Source organism: Setaria viridis, chromosome 6 (genome assembly GCF_005286985.2).
Source record: "Setaria viridis chromosome 6, Setaria_viridis_v4.0, whole genome shotgun sequence".
Taxonomy (NCBI): Eukaryota; Viridiplantae; Streptophyta; class Magnoliopsida; order Poales; family Poaceae; genus Setaria; species Setaria viridis.
This window is the reverse complement of record NC_048268.2, coordinates 2,730,137-2,748,329: the sequence shown is the minus strand read 5'-3', so window position 1 is coordinate 2,748,329 and position 18,193 is coordinate 2,730,137. Positions and strand designations below refer to the sequence as shown.

At 43.1% G+C, this 18,193-nt stretch overlaps 3 protein-coding genes across 13 annotated transcripts; 2 read left to right on the top strand and 1 right to left on the bottom strand.

Annotated features, from left to right (window-relative positions):
• On the top strand, window positions 1–2,453 carry LOC117860344 (uncharacterized). Its single transcript, XM_034743618.2, has 2 exons — window positions 1–333; window positions 436–2,453. The coding sequence occupies exon 2, from the start codon at window positions 466–468 to the stop codon at window positions 2,026–2,028; it is 1,563 nt and encodes a 520-aa protein (XP_034599509.1). The 5' UTR covers window positions 1–333; window positions 436–465; the 3' UTR covers window positions 2,029–2,453.
• Window positions 2,454–9,420: 6,967 nt separating this feature from the next.
• LOC117860635 (solanesyl-diphosphate synthase 1, mitochondrial) lies at window positions 9,421–15,114 on the top strand. Of its 11 annotated transcripts, XM_072294406.1 has the most exons (15): window positions 9,490–9,635; window positions 10,347–10,575; window positions 10,666–10,758; window positions 10,985–11,065; window positions 11,241–11,312; window positions 11,449–11,556; window positions 11,647–11,733; window positions 12,202–12,273; window positions 12,560–12,645; window positions 13,136–13,268; window positions 13,356–13,445; window positions 13,541–13,639; window positions 13,780–13,910; window positions 14,176–14,243; window positions 14,625–15,069. In XM_072294406.1, the coding sequence occupies exons 2-14, from the start codon at window positions 10,438–10,440 to the stop codon at window positions 14,213–14,215; spliced, it is 1,230 nt and encodes a 409-aa protein (XP_072150507.1). In that variant the 5' UTR covers window positions 9,490–9,635; window positions 10,347–10,437; the 3' UTR covers window positions 14,216–14,243; window positions 14,625–15,069. The 11 variants fall into 11 exon arrangements, with proteins under 11 accessions (XP_034599891.1, XP_072150508.1, XP_072150509.1 ...); XM_072294405.1 differs by having other exon boundaries at window positions 14,176–15,114; XM_072294407.1 differs by lacking the exons at window positions 10,347–10,575; window positions 14,176–14,243; window positions 14,625–15,069 and adding an exon at window positions 9,715–9,813 and having other exon boundaries at window positions 9,487–9,635; window positions 13,780–14,174.
• Window positions 14,279–18,002, bottom strand: LOC117860633 (receptor kinase-like protein Xa21). Its single transcript, XM_034743992.2, has 2 exons — window positions 15,165–18,002; window positions 14,279–14,998 (listed from the first exon to the last, which is right to left on the bottom strand). Exons 1-2 carry the CDS (start codon window positions 17,959–17,961, stop codon window positions 14,574–14,576), a joined length of 3,222 nt encoding a protein of 1,073 aa, XP_034599883.1. The 5' UTR covers window positions 17,962–18,002; the 3' UTR covers window positions 14,279–14,573.
• Between the last annotated feature and the right edge of the window lie 191 nt (window positions 18,003–18,193).

Sequence of the window (18,193 nt, the reverse complement as noted above, 5' to 3'; positions counted from 1 at the left end):
CATTCCAAAATATTCTCAAGTTGCGTCTCACTTTCTTTTCCTGTGGTTAGTCATCACATATCCATTCACACCGATCTTCATTTGATTTTCCACAACAAGTCAAATAATTCTTCCTGAAATCCTGAGGGACCTGCCTGCCTACCTCTTTTTCCCTTGGTAAGACCAGACCCTCCACATCCCTCATCATTGGCTTGCATACCTTGTTTTCTCCCCGTCGAAGCCTTTGCTATCCTTGAATTCTCTTTAAGTTCTCATCATGCCCCTCACTGTATGATTTTACCCTCGAGATATCCCTACATACAGAGGATAGCTGCCCATGTGATCCAGTCAAAGGTAGGTTCTTTACAGCTGCTAAGCTAAATCTTTGCTTGTGATCCAAAGTTCATATATTTTTGTCTCTCATGTATGCTGTTTTGTGTTGAATTTCCTGAACAGGGAAGGGATACTACAGATCCTTGAATCCCAATGGCGGAGATCGTCAGTTCTGCAGTTGTCCATGAGACAGTTAGCCAAATCCTATCTAGTCTGGTTCAAAATTATGAGGATAAAGAGGAATCTAATGCGAACAGAAACTTGGAGAGGCTAGAGATGGCACACATCAGGCTGGAGGCTGCTCTTGAGGTGTCAGGAAAATGGCAGATCACTGATGCATCCTTGTTGCGTTGGCGCAGGAAGCTGAAGCGTGCTGCCCAAGAGTGCGATGACACGCTGGACAAATGCAAACAGAGGATCCTGGAAGATGTAGAGACAGAAAAGAGGGTGAGGAATTCCTCATTTCCTGTGCGTATGGCACATACTACTAAGTCATTTGTCTTCTCCATCATCAGCCCCAACAAAGATGAGTCGAACAGTTCCATTGCTCGAAGATTTGAGTGGTTAGCAGATGGGGCTAGAGAGTTTCTGAGATTAGTAGAGCTTGGTGGTACGCCACGTTGTCACATGCCCTTTGACCCTCTTATCATGCACCTTCTTGCAGGCAAGAAACTACAGCACAGAATCATTCGAGCAAACAAGTGCCCTTTGTTTCTACAGTTGGTGCCCTATATTACTTCAGATCATGGAATAGAGGCTAGACTCATCTTCATTCGGACAGATGGTAATGCTTCAGAAGATGACTTTTTCCTTTCTTTAATGCTACAGCTTTCAGAGAGTACAGACATAGTAGGGACTGCAATTAAGTGCCTACAGCTGTATGGCCCTATTTTCAAGTCTACAGTTGAAACCATTACGAAAGAACTTATGCAGCTACCTACAGAACACTTCTCATGGGTGCCAGATGTTGATACACACCACAAAGAACATTGGGACAATCTTCACAACTTTGGCACTGATTGGTTTCGCCCAAACCCGTTATGTTGCAAGCAGAATGTTCAGCACAAGCTCTATCACGGTACGGAGTTAAACAAGTCAAGATTACTAGGTGCCTTTCTAGAACCAGTTATTGAAGTACATCTGCAGTGCTATGTCTCGCTCTCAGAGTGCATCCAACATAGGTCCTTATTGTTTGAAACCAAAAATTCTGTACAAGATTCTCCATATCTGAAAGTTGGAGTCCTCTTGACGCCCCATGGGCATTTAGAAGACATTCTACTTGTAGATAGGAGTCCTGCAATACCGGCAATCTACAGTGAGGAGCAGCATTCCTTGCATATGGACTTCACCTTGGGGCAACTTGAAGAGATCATGCTGCCAAAGGCAATAGATTACTTCTGCAAGAATGACGAAGCGACAGTCTACCAAATGCTTTGGAAATTAAAACATGGCGCTTCATACATTATGATTGAGAAGGCAAGCATGAGCTCACAGAGAACAAGCATGCGGCCATGGAGAACTTTTCAGGGACCTAGGGAAGGAAAGATGTTGCTATGCCATGACCAAGAGATAGGGAGACAGACAAATGTGATCTTTCATTTCCTCAACCTGTGGGTTGCACATGCGCCTGTCCAGCTGCGAGGGACGACTGTGGATTGGATTCAGAAAGAAAAGGAAAGTCGGTGCGCAGCTAGCCAGCTACATCTGAACTTCTAAATCATCTAACGTGGATGGATAAGGGAAATGAGGAATAAAAGACTGGAAATGGGATGTTCTAGGGAACACATCAAATATTTGCTATGGCTATGACAAACATAAAATTAAAATCCTATATCGACGGAGCAGTGTAATGCCCACTTGTGACTGAGAAGGCGCAGCGCTAGGAGTACGTATTCAGGAGTGAATGGTGTGTTTTGTATGCATGTGTGACATACAGGTAGGGCCAGGCTGTCAGCCTGTGTGTGGGGTATTAAGTGTGTCGGATGGGTAACAATTGTAATCAGTATTGAGGCCTTGTTTAGTTGCCCAACTTTGGGGTGCTAGCGTTTCGTTTGTATTCGTGAATTATTGTTCAAATATTGACTAATTAGGCTCAAAAGATTCGTCTCGCAAAGTACAATAAAACTGTGCAATTAGTTTTTGATTTCGTCTACATTCAGTACTCCATGCATGTACCGTAAGTTTGATGTGATGGAGAATTTTCCTTTTGCATGGTGCCAAAGTTAGGCTTTTGGAGTGAACTAAACATGGCCTGACTTGTGAATGAAAACTCTGGTTCTCGAGGTTCTGGGATCCTTTCCCAAACTACCTCCTGATTCCGATTGGTGTTTGCGCTCACGTCGCCGGCGAGTCGTCGATAGCAACGGGACATTACAGTCGGCGGCGGCGCGCAGTGGCGGGCTGAGCAGGCGGCGCACGGCGGCGGTGTCTTTTCTTCTCAATTCAGGTGCCTTCCCAGCAATTCCTTATTCCTACGGGCGATTCTGGTGCGTTAGGATTTGGATCGGTTGCTCGTGCGTTGAATTGCAATACTCCATCGATCTGAGCTCGAAACCGGAGTGGGTCTGCTGAGATCTCGTCGTTTGCAGCGCGGCACCGGCGACGGCGATTGATTTCCCGTAATTCCCATTCTACCTCGACTCGATTTGCGGGCAGTTCACCATGGCTCCACCAAAACCTTCCGTGCAGTCCCAGTTTGTGCTCGACGCAATGGCGGAGGGGTATACCAAGACAGATGCGAAGTTGGACAAGCTAATGGAGTCTGTGGATTTGTTGTTCTCCAAAATTGAAGACCTCACCATCACTTAGCAACAAATGCAGGTGAAGCTTGATATCAATAGCAAGGCGGTTGATCTGTCCATGTGGGAGCAGCAACTTATGGCACACCAGCTGGAGGCCACTGGTCAGGCGGTGGCGAAATTGACGCTGGAGCACATGGGGAAAGATGATCCAGAACAAGGGGGAAGTTCTACACCATCAGCTGCAGCTTACCACCGTCAGAATTACCATCAACAAGACCATGCAGTCTTTGGTGAAGCCCAAAATTCTCGTTCTACTTTTGGTGGTCGCCATGCTGGGCACAATTCTTATGTGCATAAGAGCTCCATGCCGAAGATGCAATTCCCCAAGTTTGAAGGACAAGACCCCACAATCTGGCGTGACAAGTGTGAAACATACTTTCAGATTTTTTATATCCCTGACCATATGAAAATTATGACAGCAGTGATGCACATGGATGAAAATGCTTCTAGGTGGTTTAGAGTTTCCAAAAGAAAGAATATGGTGGAGACATGGGATCAATTCATCAAAGTTGTGGAGCAAAAATTTGGAGCTTATGATTACCAACATACTATCGATGAATTGTTGGACCTGAAGCAAATAGGTTCAGTGGAAGAATATGTAGCTGCTTTTGAAGCTCTGCAGTTTCAGGTGGACATGCATAGTGGAGGCATGCCTGATACTTACTTTATCTCCCAGTTCATTAGAGGGTTAAAGCCAGAGCTCAGATATGCAGTTCAAGGACAAGTCCCACGTTGCATGGAAAGAGCTGCAATGTTGGCTAAAATACAGTAATAGATTCAAGACAAAAGTACCAAAAAAGGGCTGAAAACTCCAAACAGCACAAGATGGCCAGCTGCATCATCTTCTGCCAGAATGGACCAACACAAACCAGTCACATCTGCCCCACTTTCTAAGGAAAGGCAGCTCAGGGATTATTGCAGAACTCATAATTTGTGCTTTTATTGCAGAGAACCACATGATGCTACTCATGCTTCTAAGTGCACTAAGAGGCCCAAAGCTCAAGCAAATGCCCTTATGCTGAATGATTTGGACATCAATTTAACTGAAGAGGTGTTAACATAGTTGGACATTGAGGATGCCTTAGCAGCTGATTTTGGTACTCTATCTCTCAATGCCATTCCTGGAACAGATGACGGGGAGGTCATGAGATTAAGAGCTCTTGTTAAAAACAAAGTTATGTTGATGCTAGTGGACAGTGGTAGTTCTCATTGCTTTGTTAGCTCCACATTTTTGAAGAAACTTGGCATACAATCCATACCTGCACCACCTAAGACAGTAAAGGTAGCCAATGGAGAGGTATTAATTTCTGATCAAATGGTACCCCAATTGGAATGATGGATTCAGGGACACACTTTCAGCTGTGATATGAGAGTTCTTGATATAGCTGCTTATGATTGCATCTTAGGCTATGATTGGCTCAAACTCAACAGTCCCATCACTCACCATTGGGAGCACAAGACCATGGAACTTATGTACAAAGGGCAGCTTGTCACCATTAAAGGGGTCAACTCAAACAATTTGGCTGTTCAGGAGCTCTCAGCTGATAAGTTGCTTAAATGGGATGCTGGCAATGGTATATGGGCTTTTGCTATTGTCAAGGTTCTGCCAGATCAAGCATCACCATCTGTGCTAGAAGAAATTCAGGAGGTCCTTGATGAATTTAAGGATGTATTTGCTGAACCTAAAGAGCTACCTCCCTCCAGGGTTTATGATCATCCAATTCCAATCACTCCAGGTGCTATCCCTGTTAACTCTAAACCTTATAGATATTCTCCATCGCACAAAAATGAGATTGAGAGGCAGGTGATAGAACTTCTAGCTGCTGGTCTTATAACTCCTAGTACCATCCCTTATGCTTCTCGTGTCTTATTAGTCCAAAAGAAAGATGACACTTGGCATTTTTTGTGTGGATTATAGGAAACTCAATGATATTACTATCAAGAATAGGTTCCCTCTGCCAATTATTGATGAAATCTTGAATGAACTTGCTGGCACAAAATATTTCTCTAAATTAGACATGAGAGCTGGTTATCACCAAGTGACAATGAAAGAGTCTGATGAACACAAAACAACTTTTAAGACACACCATGGTCATTACCAGTTTAGGGTCATGCCATTTGGGCTTACCAATGCTCCAGCCACCTTTCAATGCACTATGAATGAGCTTTTGGGTCCTTTTCTCAGGAAATTTGTGCTGGTGTTTCTTGATGACATATTAATTTAGCCCCACCTTGGAATTACATATCCAGCATCTCAGACTTGTTCTAGAGAAATTCAGACAGCATTACTTCTTCCTGAAACATAGCAAATGTTCTTTTGCTCAAAGCCAGCTTGAATACTTGGGGCACATTATCTCTGATCAGGGTGTGGCTACTGATCTAGCAAAAATAGAAGCAATGCTAAAGTGGCCAATTCCCACAAATGTAACTGAGTTGAGGGGCTTTTTGGGTCTCATAGGCTACTACAAAAAGTTTATCAAACATTATGGCTTGATGGCCAAACCTTTGACAACTCTGCTAAAGAAGAAGCAATTTGAGTGGTCTGCAACAGCTCCAGCAACATTTGACAAGCTAAAGGAGGCAATGGTAACAGCTCCAGTTTTAGCTATTCCAAATTTCAATCAACCATTTATTGTCGAAATAGATGCTTTTGACTCAGGAGTGGAAGCTGTTTTGATGCAAAGAGACCAACCTGGGGCTTATATGAGTAAAGCACTAGGACCCACCCATCAGAAATTGTCTATCTATGAAAAGGAGTTTTTGGCTTTTATAATGGCCGTAGAGAAATGGAGGCCATATCTCCAGAGACAAGAGTTTGTCATCAGAACAGATCACAAGAGCTTATCCTATCTCAGTGAATAAAATCTACATTCTGAAATGCAAAGGAAGGCAATGACCAGGCTTATGGGGTTACAATTCAAAGTAATTTACAAAAACGGCAAAGACAATCTGGCAGCTGATGCTTTATCTAGATGCTGCCATTTATTAGCAATACAAGCTGTTTCTGAAGCTCAACCTGTTTGGGTCCAAGAGGTGCTCAATTTTTATGCTACTGATCCTCAAGCTCAAGAATTATTAACCAGACTAGCCATCAAATCCCCAGATGAACAAGGTTTCTCATTACATCAAGGCCTTATCAAGTTCAACAACAAAATATGGATTGCTGCAAATTCAGCATTACAAACAAGAGTAATTGATGCTTCACACACTAGCGTTATTGGAGGCCACTCTGGAACAAAAGCTACATACTATAGAGTCAAGCAACTCTTTTATTGGAAAGGCTTGAAAACTGATGTTGACAACTTTGTGAAGCAGTGTATCATCCGTTAGCAAGCAAAACATGAGCACAACCATTGAGGTGGTTTGCTTCAACCCTTCCTATTCCTCAAGGTGCTTGGCAGGATATTTCCATGGATTTTATAGAAGGCTTGCCACTATCCGAAGGGTGCAATGTCATATTGGTGGTGGTTGACAGATTCACCAAATGCAGCCACTTTATCCCTCTCAAACACCCATTCAATGCCCAGGCAGTGGCCAAAGTGGTACTTGACAAGGTGGTCAAATTACATGGCATGCCCAGGACAATTGTCTCTGACAGAGATAAGATTTTCACAAGTACTTTCTGGATAGCACTGTTTAAATTAGTGGATATAAAATTGCTCAGTTCATCTTACCACCCTCAAACAGATGGTCAAACTGAGCGTGTGAATCAATGCCTTGAAATATACCTTCGGTGTGCTGTTCAAGATTCACCCAAACAGTGGAAAACTTGGATCTGGTTGGCTGAACTATGGTACAATTCTAATTACCATACTTCTTTGGACTGCCCTCCTTTTAAGGCTTTGTATGGTTATGAAGTAGACTTGGGCACATTTTTACCTCTGGAGACTCAAGATCAAAACCCAGCTGTTGAGTTCCTGCAAGAACGAGAACAACAACTAGCATCTCTGAAACAACACCTGGCTGCAGCACAAAATCGCTTTAAGCTTCAGGCAGATCACCATCGTGTAGACAGGAGTTTTTAGGTGGGAGAGCAAGTTTTACTCAAGTTTCAGCCTAATGTACAACAGTCAGTGGTAACCAGATCTTATCCCAAACTTGCCTTCAAATACTTTGGTCCATTTGAGGTGGAACAGAAAATGGGACAGGCTGCATACAAGTTGAAATTGCCGGAGGGAAGCCTCATTCATCCAGTTTTCCATGTGTCTTAACTCAAGCCATTCACACCCAACTACACCCCAGTCTTCAAGGAGCTGCCTAAATTGACAGATATTTTCCGCACAAGACCTGTCACCAGAAGCTGTGCTTGATTGCTGCCTGGTCAAGAAGGGATCCAGAGCAGTTCGTCACATTCTTGTCAAGTGGACTGGCATTCCTGCTACTTTTCTATTTGGGAAGATTTCTATGTTGTCAAGCACAGGTTTCCTGACGCCGTTGCTTGGGGACAAGCAACTTCTGCAGCCAGGGGAGATGTAATGCCCGGTTGTGACTGAGAAGGCGCAGCGCTAGGAGTACGTCTTCCGGAGTAAGTGGTGTGTTTTGTATGCGTGTGTGACATACAGGTAGGGTCGGGCTGTCAGCCTGTGTGGGGGGTATTAAGTGTGTTGGATGGGTAATAGTTGTAATCAGTATTGACTTGTGAATGAAAACTCTAGTTCTCGAAACTACCTCCTGATTGCCGGCGAGTCGTCGATGGCAACGGGGCATTACACAAAGCCATAGCAAGAAGGTTGCAAAGTTACATTAATCTGTTCTGTTGATTTACAATTAGAGGTACTATGTTGTAAACTACGAACTTGCACTAGTATAACACATCACTCATTTTTAGTTTTTGTATGCTGTCGCTTGTTTCTCGCCAGCTGATCTCATTTAGCAAAATGTAATGCATCTTTCAGTAGTTTGTAGTTAATTTTTTTTCCATGAGACCTTTTTTTAAGTTCCGTGAGAATTTTAAGTGGGTGGTCATGTACCATGTAATATTTATAACCATTTTAGAGAAAAATTACAAGGATAATGCTCGTTTTGTGACTTTATATACTCCTCATAGCTGATAATGACCGGGGATTCCTCGATTTTATCACACTTGCACTACTGTGATGTAGTGAGAGATCGTGCTCTGCCCTGCCTAGGAAATATTCTGTGAACATAAAGTAGTCATGCATCAAACTAATTGTTTGTTCCTTTTTAAATGAAGGGAAAGAATAGGAATCCTGTAATCAGGAACTTGTAATTTAGAATCAGCAAAAGAAACAAGATGGCTATGTGCACTGAAATAGCAGCATGTTCAAATCCGAGGTGGCTTTTGTATTTTTGTCAACTAAGAGATCAGATGCTCATGTTGTTCATACCTTCTAATTCTGTCAAGTGTTGCCACCTCTGCCAACCGATGTTTAGGAAGCATGAAAAATATGCTTTCTAAACATATGCTTTTTCTGGTGACAAAAAGAAAGTTCGTGTGCTTTTCCATATGCTTTTTCCCTCTCGATTTGGTCTGTGTTATGCTCTATTTTGGAACCTTGTTCCGGAGACACCATGGAAGATGTCCCTCTTCGGACCCTGATGTTAACTCAATCACACACGGGCGCCCGCTCTCTAGCTTTGTTTCTGTTCATTTCTCCATTCTCTGCGTGTAGTTTTCTTTTTCTATTGGCATCGGCTATGGAGGCTTCAACTTTGTTTGGAACACACCATACATATGCAATAGGCTAACTTTCAGTTTGTAGAATCTAGTTCGTTCTCTTTAAGGTTCACGTTACCGACGCTCTAAAAAGCACATGATAAAGTATTTTTTCTCTCTCAAATATATAGGAGAGCTACACATCATTGTATTAAAAAGAGTGAAAATTGCAGAAACAGTTTACAAACCCAGCGGAGAAGAGACTTACAGCACACCCTTGCATACACCGTATGCAGACTCTCCAAAATAGATCCTACATTTTTTTATAATTATTAACTCATGATAAGTATTAAAAAAACACATGATAAGTTTTATGATCTTTCCAATTCCATCCAACTCAATTCCTACATAGTACTCAGGTTATTTTTGGGTGTTCATCTATTTTTTTAATAAAATGTTCGCACCATTGTTGTAAAAATAAAATTCAGTATCCTTCAATACCATTTCAAATAGACCGCTGGCACCACCGTTATATTCTCCTGCAGTAATACTCACTTCTTATTAAAAATATATTTTAACTAGAGTTCGATTTAAATACATTTTGTGAAATATAGTCATTTCCAAAAAAAATCAGTAGAGTAAAGAAAGAGAATAAAAGGGGAAAATAATGTTTAAAAAAAAAGTAGAGCGGGGCATTCGGCATTCCTTCCGCAAGCCCACTACTGCTGCAGTGCTGCTGAGCGGGGCATTTGGCTCTGGTCAACGCATCTCGCTGGCAGCGGTGGCCAGGCCTCAGGCGGCCTCCCCGGCGATTGGGACCGGCCATGATGCTGCCGGGACGGCTTCTTCTCGCTGGGCTCCTGCGCTCAGCCTCCACCGCTTCCTCCGCTCCCCGAATGCCAACGGTGAGACTTACGGATCCCGCATCTATGAGTTCTTCATTTGGGGATACTTTTTCTTTGCCCCTCCGTAATTTTGCAAAAGGTTTCTTTTTGTCACGTCGATGCGTTGCTGTCCGATAACTGAGAGGGAGAACAAATCTGGATCTGCGGTTTCGTGGGAGATACTTACTACAATGCTAATGTAAGCATTTTGCATCTCCACCTTGCAGAGTTGCATTATGTCGTGGATTGAAATGTACACCGCAGCTTTAGTGCCATAGTGACAACATCCATAAGGCTTGAGCAAAACTGTACACAATGCAAAGGCACGTAGGGTCATTGCAGCTGTGCTTGTGGCAAATGGGAGCTTGACAACTGTTGTTCAATAGTTTGGAACCGCGACGCGAATTGGTTAGTTTATCTGCTCCAGTAGCAGATGCTGCCTTTGCAGATTCGCTGATACTTCACCATGTTCTACTCTTAAAAACTATGGTTCCCTTTTCTTGGTATTAGCATTTTAGCATGATGAGGAGGAAATGTATTTCATTATGAATTCTTGGTTAGTTCATTCGATTTCACTGATTTGTCAGCGTAGCAGTTGGATTATCATTCTACGTTAGAGCTTGTTAATATCCTTTGTGCAGCTCGCATCCCTTTTGCTACTACACCAAAGCAGTGCGTTGACTTCCTCCCTGTAACAATTATGCAGTTTACAAGAAAGATTATTTCTTTCAGGCTTGAAGGAATATTGGCAGACTTAGGCCTCTAAACATATTCGTTGCTTTGACATGTATTGGTTATCAGAGAAGTGGAAAACTGGAAATCCATGCCCACTTGCTACAAGAACACAGCTACCAGAAAAGTGGAATCCATACTCACATGCTGCTCTAACATCCCACAGTCAAACATAAGTTTGGTTGTGTTTACAATGCATTTGAACTGCCCATTCAAATTTAATCCACATGTATGCACGCAAGTCAAATGTTTCCAGTATCCTAAATTCACAATACTATGTAATGCTTTGACACCACCTTCTTGGCTTCTTGCTTCACAGAATATGTGCTATTGGGACAGATTTACTTGGAGTTCATGTTATTTTCACTGCACAAGTGATCATTCTTCCAGAAAAGCAGGGCTAACAGCTAAGGTAGATATGGTCATACAGACTCCTTTATCATGATGCTACATAGATTATTTTATTCTATTTAAGCATGAATCAGAGGGTGGTGAGTCTATTGAGTGCATAGTAAGGCAAACAACGGGTTGTTATTGTCACTGTATAGTCATGTCACTCTTGTCTCAACCATGTAAGGCAATCACATGTGCCAGAATTCTGTTCTCCTAACAAAACCATTCCTTTTTCTGTGTAGTAGGAGCAGCTAGACCCCTTTGTGCTGATTAAAGATGAAGTCTCTGAAGTGACAGATCGATTGCGCTCAATGGTGGTTGCTGAGGTGCATAATTTAACTGTAATCTTTGCTTGAATTACACTATATAATGATACTTTCACCCTTTTTTTTTCTGTACCATGAAATACTATAAACTACATCACCCACCTTTTCCCAATAGCTTAAGCTTTTGGATGAGCTATTTGGCGTATGGAACTCAATATATGTGTTATCTCCACAGGTGCCTGAACTGACATCAGCAGCTGGATACTTCTTCAGAGCTGGAGCTGAAGGGAAAAGAACTTGTCCTACTGTAAGACCAGATTTCATAGTGTGTTCTTGTATCTTATCATCATACCGTAGATATGTACTTTTTTTAGTAGACACAAGTATATATAATTTACTCGTTCAGTTTCATCATTGTAAGCTCCTGACTATTGATGTTTCAGGTTCTACTATTGATGGCTTCAGCTATAAGCATGGACATAGCTGATGGCTTAGAGAATAAGCCTCGAGCAAGGCATATGCATCTTGCTGAGATAACTGAAATGATTCATGTACGTATCTTAAGCGTCTTGTTTCATTCCACTTTCCGAAACATTCAGAAATATTTGTTTTAGTGACTTGTCCTCTCCCTTGCATCTTAGATATGGAGCCTTATTCATGATGATGTTTTGGACGATGCTGATACTAGGCGTGGCATGGACTCATTGAACTTCAAAGTGGGGAAGAAAGTAATATCATATACTTTTTCTACAATGGCTAACTTGTATATTTAGGGCCAAATAGTTCCGTAATCATTCTTATCATAAAATTTTAATGGAAAAGGAAATTCAAGGGATCTTAATTTAAAGTTGTATTCTTAAATATGGACATATAAACATGTGGACATCAATTAGTTGCTGTTCAGTAGCTCAATTAAAGTATTTTGGTTTAGCCTTTTTTTTTTCCCGTAGTTCTTAGAGACCAAAATATAAACAATTTCTTATTTAATGTGCAAGTAAGCCCATTTTTCTGTTTGATACCTCTGTTTATTTTCCACATCTTCTCATCTCATAAGTATGGACCATGTTCTTCTAAAAGAAATAAAAGGAAGCAACACCAAGCCATGCTGTAAACTTGGCAAAATGCAAGTCAAACTATATCTTGTGTCATATTCACAATACCTTATAACAGTTAGTAAAGCTGATGCTACCCTGCAGCTTGCAGTATTGGCTGGCAATTTCCTACTTTTCAGGGCATTTTCTGCAGCTGTGTCTCTTGACAATACTGAGGTGCGATGTTTCTCCTTTGTAAAGGCTAACAAGTTATATTATTTTCCTTCATCTTTGTTTGATTTTGTTGGGAATATGGCTATCGAGGATAAAATATACTATGAGTGCGGGCTAAAAAAATACAACTGAAAGAACAAAATCACTTTAGTTTTTAGCATGTGAGCTGCCATGTCACTCTGCATCTTCTCCCATTTCTTTCAACATCAGATTATGTCAGTTCCTTTCCAGTCTGTATCTTTTGCATGTTCATAATGTCAAGATACCGAAATTATTTTTAATTCTGCAGGTTGTATCATTACTAGCAACTGCTGTAAATAATCTTGTTACTGGTGAGCTTATGCAGATGTCAATAACTCCAGCACAGCGCTGCAGGTACATGTCCAATTCATTTTATCATTTTCTTGCATCAAGCTATTGCCTAGTGCTTGAGATTTTACTAATAAAAGATAGCACCCATAAACTTTGATAAGTTTGAGATATGATGTGGTGTCAGTGTGGAGGTAGCAGATTAGTGCCTTAGAATGTGTTGTTATGCTCAGTTGATTATTTAACTCTTCATTATTTGGGCTGTCATATGTGTGCAAGTAGCTGTTTAGCTTAGAGTGGATATGTACTGACGTTACTTTTCATCAACTATCATCAAATCAAAGTCCAGGAAATATGTTCACTACTTAATATAATGCCAATCACAATTAAATAGATCATTGTTGCTAATCCATCTACTAAAAACTTGGATAACCTTGTTCTGGATCGAGCAGATTCAAGAAAAGAAAGGAATGCTAGATGAGTTCATCAAGCCATGACAATCAACACTTTCTAATATTTTACTTAATGTGACACCTGTTCATGGATGCTTGTACAGCATGGACTATTATTTGCAGAAGACATACTACAAGACAGCTGCATTGATTTCAAACAGCTGCAAAGCTATTGCTGTCCTTGCTGAGCAAACAACAGAAGTACAAGCTCTTGCTTATCAGTATGGCAGACACTTGGTGTGTTGTATTTTTCCTTAGACAGAAGCTGTTCCTATTTTTGCTAGACACATGAACTGTTAAGATGACCTACACTCTCTCTTCCAGGGCATAGCATATCAGTTGATCGATGACATCCTCGATTTCACAGGCACATCAGCTTCACTAGGCAAAGCCTCCTTGTCTGATATCCATCAAGTAATACAGTTATTCACTCAATATTTCCTCAGTAGTATTTTACTTTTTAAGATATCAATGACATGTAAGGAATCATATATGCCCTGTATGGACAGGGAATTGTGACAGCTCCCATACTTTTTGCAATGGAAGAATTCCCTGAACTGCATGAGATTGTTGAACAGGGATTTGATGACCCTTTAAATGTTAAGACGGTTCGTATTGCAAGTGTATTTTTTTTGAAAGGAAAATGTACTTTTCTTTGTTTCCAGTAATATAATCCAACTATTTGGGTTGTGAAATGCTCAAAAATTGTCTAGTGTGGTCTCAGAACTGCTCAATTTTACACTTGTAGGCCCTCAAATACCTTTCAAAAAGTCAGGGAATCGAGAGGACGAGGTCTCTTGCTGCTGAACATGCAAAACTGGTAGCGGGCGCTATCGATGATCTTCCTGATAGTGAGGATCAAGTTGTGCTTAACTCGAGGCAAGCGCTCAAAGATCTTACTCAAAAGTTCATGAGAAGAACAAAGTGAATTGGCGAAGCAGAAAATGTAGTATTGGTTAAACATGCCAGCAGGCAGTAGAATCCATAATGATGCATCATTTCTTTTAAAAATGTAACAATGCATCATGCATGTTTTTGTTGCTGAACAGTTTTTTATTGGTGACTGATGAGAACTTCAGCAGGTTTGGAACAAGAGCTTTACCTCTGTTTTCCCTCCATTTATACCATTCATCTATTTCTGCAGATTGCATGATGACAGGCATAACCGCATAATGCCAGAGTAGAAGTTGGATGCAAAAAGTTGCCTTATGGGTATGTATTATGTAGATAGCAAAACAACATATCTCTGAATAATTGGAGTAAACACACACTGCGATCTTTTCATATGAAAATCATTCTCTTTAATTACATGGGCCACATCATATATTAAGATAATCTAACAATGTACTCTAGACCCTGATGTGCAGGTGGATGCAATACTGGCATCCATTGTGTATGCAACGTCAATCTTATGCTTTCATGTCTTTTTAAAAGTAAAAAGCCCAACACTTGGTTGAGTGCAGTCAAGGACCTGGTATCTGTTCTGATCACGGAATACTGTAAAATGGTTCGGGATATGGAAATCCTGTGTTTCAGAAAGTTCTATGTACTTAATAAGTGCAACTGGTTATAATTGTCTTTGATTCTGTGAAGCTCTCTCAAGGCATCACCGATTCTGTGAAGCTCTCTCAAGGCATCACCAATCAGCAAGCGGTCTGTTGGAAGTTCCTTCGAGCACAGAATTCCGATCTGCAGAATTGAAGTAACACAGGCAACTGTAATTTCTCTGGTGCTACTGGAGCTGCTTGTTCTCCCTTCGAGTTCCGGATCTTGTACTGGCAGTAACTGTTGGTCTACCACACTGGTGACTTGCTGATCTTGCAGTGCTATTTGCACGTACCTATGAAGGTTGAGGTCTTGCACGAAGTCGCTATCTGTTGGTCTTTTTCCTGTGAAAATTTCCAACAATAGTACTCCGAAGCTGTACATGTCACCATAGATTGAGACTTCGTTACCCAGTCCATACTCTGTTTGGAACACACATATTATTCAGCAACTAAATGAAGACTATCAGCAATGCTACAGTTACAATGTTAAATGATGGAAAAAGGAGCAATGCATTTTACTTGCTTGTGGATTTCAATTTTCAATCAATCATGAAAGTAAAATGCAGTGTACTTGTTAGAACCTGACCTGGAGGAGCATATCCAATGGTTCCCCTTCTTGTAGCCCAACCACTTGATATATCTGAGGGGTTAGTCTGGTCTTGATGCACAAATCTTGCGAGCCCAAAATCACCAACATGGGCAACCATGTCATTGTCAAGGAGAATATTGCTTGGCTTGAGATCACAATGAACTATCGGGGTTGGTTTATAGTGGTGAAGATATTCGAGTGCAGAAGCGACATGAATGGCAATGTCTATCCGTTGGACAAGTTCAATCCTACTATGGGTGCCATGTTCCCTGAGACGGTGGTGTAGCCACTGGTCTAGATTTCCATTTGGTAGGAAATCAAATACAATAGCTTTGAAATCAAGGCCACCGGAATCAATACTTGAACACACCGTCAAGATTTTCACAAGGTTCCGATGTCGAGCACATCTCAGAGTCTCACATTCTGCAATGAAACTTTGTGACGCCCCTCGCTGCTGAAGGTTGAGCACCTTCACAGCGACAACAACTTCTTTGTCATGGCTTATCATTGTTGCCTTGTAAACAGAGCCGAAGCTTCCAATGCCTATGAGGTTTTCAGAAGCAAAACTATTTGTTGCATTCATCAAGTTGACATATGAAACCCTTGCATACTGATCATTGATGAGTGGTAAGGCATGTTCTGCCTTTATCAACTTCCTTCTATGATGACATAATACACAAAGTGCAAGGAGCAAGGAGATTCCTAGAAAGGCAGTGGCTATGGAGACTATCATGACTAGTTTGTGTGATCGCTTATTGTTGCTAGTACTGCCATTATCTGAGCAAGGTGGCAATTTCAGCTGAGCAATACCTCCACAGAGGCCTGAGTTTCCCTCAACTGAAAATGCGCTGGCGTTAAGAAATATTCCTTGCTTTGGGACTTCTCCATCAAAGTTGTTGAAGGAGATATTCAGTTGTTCAAGACCTTTCATGTCACCCAAGAAGTCTGGAATATGACCAGACAAGTTGTTTCTTGAAAGATCAAGAGCCAAGAGGGCCTTCAGTTGTCCCAATGACTCCGGAATTTTCCCTTGAAACATGTTCCCTTTCATAATGCAATACTGTAAGATTTGGCAATCGCCAAGAGAGTTGGGGATTTCCCCGGTTAACCTATTTCCAGATACATCAAGGGTCACAAGATTTTTCAGGAGACCAACTTCCGATGGCAACGATCCAGTTAGCATGTTCTCTTGGAAAGTCGCGTAGTCGGAAAGCGTGGATATGAGGAGAACTTCTTTTGGTATTGGACCAGCAAGGCGATTGTGCTGCAGGGATAGCGCCTCCAAAGGGCAACTACCAAGACTGGAAGGAATGGGACCCGTGAGCATGTTGTCCTCAAGGGATAGTAAGGTGAGCACGGTGAGATTGCCAATTGTTGGTGGGATTTGCCCTGATAGCTTGTTGCCGTACAAGATAAGCTTGCTCAGCTTGTTAAGTTTGCCAATTGAGGTAGGGATAATACCAGTAAAGTTATTGAGATGCATACCAATGGCGTTCAAGTTGACAAGGTTGCCGATTTCCTGAGGTATTTGCCCGCTTACCATGTTGCCAGATATGCTCAAGCGCTCCATGCTCGTCGAAAGGTTTGCGATCGAGCCAGGAAGCACACCTCCCAGCTTGTTTTCAGATAGGCCAATGTACTTCAGATTGCTGCAGTTGGTCAGACTATCCATGAATCCCCAGTCAGCATCAACATTTGCTTCCAGCTGGTTGGAGTCCAGCATCAGTGCCCACAAGTTCTTGAGGTGAGTTCCAAGGCAGTTCGGTATGACTCCGGAGAAGGAATTATCCGACATCTGTGCCAACTCCAGCTTGGAGGCGTTGCAGAGCGACGGCGGGATGGCACCGTGTAGCCGGTTGTTGTCAACGGTGAAAAACGTGAGTCTGGGCAGCCTGCCACCGGCGTTCGGGGGCAGAGTCCCGGTGAGGTTGTTCGTCCACACGGCAAGTGTATGGAGAGAGGAGATGTTAAACACGGTGGAAGGTATTGATCCTTGGAGCATGTTGTGGCCGAGGTAGAGGCTGCTGAGAGCTTTGAGGTTGCCGAGAGCGCCAGGGATGGTGCCGGCGAGGTTGTTGCTGGTGAGGCTGAGGATGGTGAGGGAGGTGAGGTTGCCAAGGGAGGCAGGGATTGCTCCGGTGAGGTTGTTGTGGGCGAGGCTGAGGAAGGTGAGAGCTTCGAGGTTGCCGAGAGCGCTAGGGATGGCACCGGCGAGGTTGTTGCTGGTGAGGCTGAGGGAGGTGAGGGAGGTGAGGTTGCCAAGGGAGGCAGGGATTGCTCCGGTGAGGTGATTGTCGCCGAGACTGAGCTTCTGGAGGCGGTGCAGTGACCCCAGCGCTGGGGGCATCGGCCCCTGCAGCGTGTTGTGGCTGAGATTGAGGCGCTCGAGGGAGGGTGGCAACGGGGAGGGCACGCCGCCGCCGAGGCGGTTTCCGGAGAGGTCGAGTCGCCGGAGGTAGGTGAGGCTCGAGAGGGATGAAGGAGCCGCGGTGCCGGAGCTGGCCAGGCCGAGCCCGCGGAGGTCCAGCGCTGTCACGCGGCCGCGGCGGCGCCCGCGCACCCCGCACGTGACGCCGCGCCACCCGCACGGCGCCGGCACGGTCATGTTGCCGGCGCCCCATGATGCCAAGGCCCCGTATGGGTCGTCCGTGACGAGGGACCGGAACTGCATGAGCGCACGGTGATCAGCGCCGGTGCCGTCACTTCCCGCGGAGGCCGATGTCCATGCTGGAGATGCAAGGAGGAGGGAGGCCACGAGTAGGATGGAGCAATGGTGCTCCATGGCTGTCCGCATAGCTTGGCTTCGTGCTCCTTGATGCAGCGAGTAATAACAAGGCTATTTAAAATACCGATTCAGTCTCGCAAGTCTCTAATTGCTAAGTCACCAAGTCAATGAGGTCTTCTTCCAACTTCAGCTTGTTGACGACCATCCAGTTGGACGAAAGTTCGGTGACCGTGCCGCGTCGCCAGCCTCCAAGAGACGAAGACTGACCAGCTGCACTGCCGCGTAGACGGGTACGGATTTT